Source organism: Lipotes vexillifer, unplaced genomic scaffold (assembly GCF_000442215.2).
Source record: "Lipotes vexillifer unplaced genomic scaffold, Lipotes_vexillifer_v1.1 scaffold584, whole genome shotgun sequence".
Taxonomy (NCBI): domain Eukaryota; kingdom Metazoa; phylum Chordata; class Mammalia; order Artiodactyla; family Lipotidae; genus Lipotes; species Lipotes vexillifer.
In genome coordinates, this window is record NW_006783036.1 from 239,436 (window position 1) to 243,518 (window position 4,083).

At 69.5% G+C, this 4,083-nt stretch overlaps 1 protein-coding gene across 2 annotated transcripts in view; it reads left to right on the top strand.

Moving 5' to 3' along the window:
* AKT1 (AKT serine/threonine kinase 1) overlaps nucleotides 1-4,083 on the top strand; it is a 21,801-nt gene that overhangs the window by 14,249 nt on the left and 3,469 nt on the right. The window contains exons 3-8 of one of the 2 annotated variants that reach the window (XM_007455580.1): nucleotides 1,639-1,750; nucleotides 1,855-2,002; nucleotides 2,317-2,448; nucleotides 2,535-2,600; nucleotides 3,716-3,784; nucleotides 3,924-4,049. In XM_007455580.1, the coding sequence (XP_007455642.1) occupies nucleotides 1,639-1,750; nucleotides 1,855-2,002; nucleotides 2,317-2,448; nucleotides 2,535-2,600; nucleotides 3,716-3,784; nucleotides 3,924-4,049 (653 nt within the window). The remainder of the gene's footprint in view (nucleotides 1-1,638; nucleotides 1,751-1,854; nucleotides 2,003-2,316; nucleotides 2,449-2,534; nucleotides 2,601-3,715; nucleotides 3,785-3,923; nucleotides 4,050-4,083) is intronic. The other variant, XM_007455581.1, reaches the window with a different exon arrangement.

The following is a 4,083-nucleotide window of genomic DNA, read 5'->3' on the forward strand; positions in this document are numbered from 1 at the left end:
CCCCCCCCCCCCGCCAGACCGCAGGTTCTGGTCCAGGGTCTCAGGAGGGGGCGTAGCACAGGTGGCCCATCCTCGGCTGACGGGGAAGGATTCCCAGCCTCCGCGCCTGCAGATATTCCAAGATGGGGGCCGTCCTGCCCACCCCACAGTGTGCCTGGCCCCGTGCTGCAGGGCTTCTAGTGGGAAGAGCAGAGGCCCTGCACCACAAGGGAGGCTCCCTTGGGGGTGCTTTAGCAGGGCCTGGTTCCTGTGAGCCCTGAACCCCCTCCCAGGCTCCTCAAGTCTCAGCAAAGCAGCAGGTAGAACGGGGGCCTGGGGGAGAGGGGAGGCCAAGGAGGCAGACCCCCGTCCCTGCAGCCTCGTGGCCACGTGGGAGCCTCACTGCAGTGTGTCTGGGCTCCCCTCAGGGCCTCCTGGGTCAGCCTGGGGGCTTCCAGGCTTGGGAAGGATCCTCAGCCAGGGGGATGCTGCCTTGCTGGGGGGCCGAGGCCCCTCGGGAGTGTTCCCCAGCCTGAATGCAGGGGAGCACGGGGGGGGGCTCTCAGGAGGCGCATGGGAGGTGGGCACCACCCAGAGGGGCTTCCTGAGCAGTGGGTGGGACTGGGGCCCTGACCCAGGCATTAGGCCAGCAGGGGCTCCAGGCGCAGGAGCAGAGGTGTGTGGGAGGGGGAAGCGGCTGTGCAGGGGCCTCTGTACCAGGGGCTCTTCCTTGGGGATTGGTCCCAGGGTGGAGAGATGAGAAGTCAGGCCCTGGGTGGGTGTCAGGCGCCTGAGCCTTGGGGGCTCCTGGTGGTCTCCGATGGGCTGAGCGAGTGGGAGGGGGCACTTGGGGACCCAGAAGGCTGGCCGCACGGGTTTTCCTCTCTCCCCTGCCCCGTGTAGACACAGGCCACCCTCCGCATAAGGCTGGGCCCCCAGCCCCCTCCCGGCCCCGCGGCCTGGCAGGCCATTCCTCGCTCCCTTGCGCTCGGCTGAGCCCGGCCGGGGCCCCTCGCGGTTGCCAGGGCCTAGACGCTGGAATGTCGGAGACCCCTGCGCTGGCCCCGCGGCCCCCTCCCGCCTCATACAGGCTGGGCTGAAATCCAGCCCCTCTCCGGGCCTGGGGCACCTCCACGGTTCCTCGGCTGCAGGTGTGCGTGTTCCAGGTGTGCATGTGCCTGTTTTCACTCCCATGTGCACCTGGGGGCATGGGCAGCAGTGTGGGGAGGGTGCAGCCCCAGTGGCCTCGGGGGTGGACAGGCAGCTTCTCTGGAGGGTGAGTCACTACCCCCCTCCGTTCTGGGACTGGCCCGGCACCGAGAGGGGGCAGGCAGAGCGCTGGTCATCGTGAGGCTGGGAAAGTAGTGGGACGGTCCTGCTTGGGGAGGGCGAGCTGCCCTCCCAAACCCCTCACCCTCCGGCTGGTTGAAGGCCGTGTCCTGGCTGGCAGGGGGGCTTGGAGACCTAAGGAAGGACCACGGAGGGTTGACCGGCCCCCAGACACCCCCTGAGGGGCGCCGCTGAGCTCTCTGAGCAGGGTCCCAGCTGGAGTGGGGGTCCCGGCCCCCTTTTACAGGGCGGGAGACCAAGGCTTGGGGAGGGCTGGGCTGTGGCGGGTGGGCCGGGGTGCAGTGCAGACGGATGCTCGCCTGCCCCCAGAATGCCAGCTGATGAAGACGGAGCGGCCGCGGCCCAACACCTTCATCATCCGCTGCCTGCAGTGGACCACGGTCATCGAGCGCACGTTCCATGTAGAGACCCCTGAGGAGCGGTACGAGCTGGAGACGAGTCCCGGCGCCCCAAGCCCAGGGACCTCGGAGGGCAGGCCCCAGGCCTGGGTGGGGCTGCGGCCTCACCCGACCGACTGCCCTGCAGGGAGGAGTGGACAACTGCCATCCAGACGGTGGCCGACGGGCTCAAGAGGCAGGAGGACGAGATGATGGACTTCCGGTCGGGCTCGCCCGGCGAGAACTCGGGGGCCGAGGAGATGGAGGTGGCGCTGGCCAAGCCCAGGCGCCGCGTGGTGAGGCCCCGCCCTGCCGTCGTGCGTCCCTGCCCCCCCAGCCCCTCGCACAGGAGTGAGGGAGGGACGCCAGGTTTGGGAAGGCCCGGGTGCCGTTGCTCCCACCATCCCCCCGAACCCCAGGGCTCCAAGTCGGGGCGCACAGCCCCGTGATCTCCCACGAGCCCCGGACCCCCCGGACCCCTAGGGCCCCACCTGTGCTCGGCCCGGAGGCTGGCCGCGGCCGCCCCGGCCTCTGGCACCCCTCACCGCTGTCGGGCCTCCAGCAGTCACCATGCTGCCCCCTGACCCTGGTGCCTGCCCGCTACCCTCAGACCATGAATGAGTTTGAGTACCTGAAGCTGCTGGGCAAAGGCACCTTCGGGAAGGTGATCCTGGTGAAGGAGAAGGCCACGGGCCGCTACTATGCCATGAAGATCCTGAAAAAGGAGGTCATTGTGGCCAAGGTGGGGCCGGGGCCGGGGCCGGGGCCGGGGCCGGGGCCGGGGCCGGGCCAGGCGCGGCGGGCGGCTCAGTGGGCCCTGTTTTCCAGGACGAGGTGGCCCACACGCTCACGGAGAACCGCGTCCTCCAGAACTCCCGGCACCCCTTCCTGACGGTGAGTCGCCTCTGGACCCCGGGGGGACGGCTCGGGCGCCAGTTGCTGGGGTCGCGTGGTCACTCGCACCAACCCCTCCTCCCCTGTGAATCTGGCGGGCTCAGGGCCCCGCGGACGGCCGGCGGGCCTCCAGGAGGGGCGGGTGGAGGTGCGTGGTGCGGGTCGCCGGTGCACAGAGAGGGCAGGAGGCCTGGCCTGCCCTCTGGCCCGCTGAGAACCTGGGGGCCACGCTCCCCGTGCCCACCCTTCTGCATGGTCTTCCACTGCTTTCCCTTTGAGGCTCACTCCTGGAGGTCCCTGTCCTGGGGGAACCTGGGCCAGGAGCGGTGTATGGAAAACTCCCGGCCTTCTGGAGCCACAGGGAAGTGCCTGGAATTAGTCTGCCGGGCCCAGCCAGCTCTGCCCCCAGAAGGTCAGCAGTCGGGCGGACGGGGCTCAGGACTCAGGCCTTGGGCCACCCGGCGCCGGCCTCCGAGGTCTTGTGCCCGGGACGACCGTGGGCCTGTCCCCTCCGCTCAGCACAGGTGTCCTCGCTCCAGGGGACGGCCTGATCCGAAGCAGGGGCAGAGCAGTGGTCGGACTTGCGGCGATGTTTTTCCCGAGACGTTTTCTTATGAGAAACGTGACTTCAAGAGCAGACGTCGTGTTTGCTCGCCCAGACGTTACTCGTTACCGTGGCTTTGCCTCGTCTGCTTCACTTTGCCCTTTTCCCCTCTGTCTGGCTGGAGGATTGTGAGGAAAAGGCCAGGCCCTGTCGTGCCCTCCGCCCTCCAGTGGGGCCCTGTACGGGACGCTAACGTCGCATTCCGCAGATTCCCTGGTCGGTGCGGGCCGGCGTGGCCGCGCGGGAGCCCAGAGCCGGGGAGGGCCTCCCCGTCCGTGTTTCTGTGAGCAAGCGGTCATCAGCGGGCCTTTCTTTGAAAGCGAGGCCGCCTGTGGTTTGAGGTGTGAGGGCTGCGGGGCCGGCCCTGCAGGGGCGCCGCCTCGCGGTCCCTGGACCTGCAGCCACTGGTCCTCGGGCGCGGCCGGTGGGGCAGCGGGGTGTCCCCCGCCCTGAACAGGGCGAAGCTCCCGCCCAGCTTGAGGGCCGGGCTCCAGCTCTGCTTGCCTCACAGGCCCTGAAGTGCTCCTTCCAGACCCACGACCGCCTGTGCTTCGTCATGGAGTACGCCAACGGAGGCGAGGTGGGGCCCGGGCCCGGGCGGCCCTGTCTGAGCCTCGGGTGTCTGGGTGGCTGCCCTCCCCGCTCCCCGCCTGGTTAGGGTCTGCGCCCCGTGACCCTGGCCCAGGTCGCCGGCCCCGCTCAGGCTCCCCGTCCCGCAGCTCTTCTTCCACCTGTCCCGGGAGCGGGTGTTCCCCGAGGACCGGGCCCGGTTCTACGGTGCCGAGATCGTGTCTGCCCTGGACTACCTGCACTCGGAGAAGAACGTGGTGTACAGGGACCTCAAGGTGGGCGGGGCCAGGGGTCGGGGGTGGGGCTGGG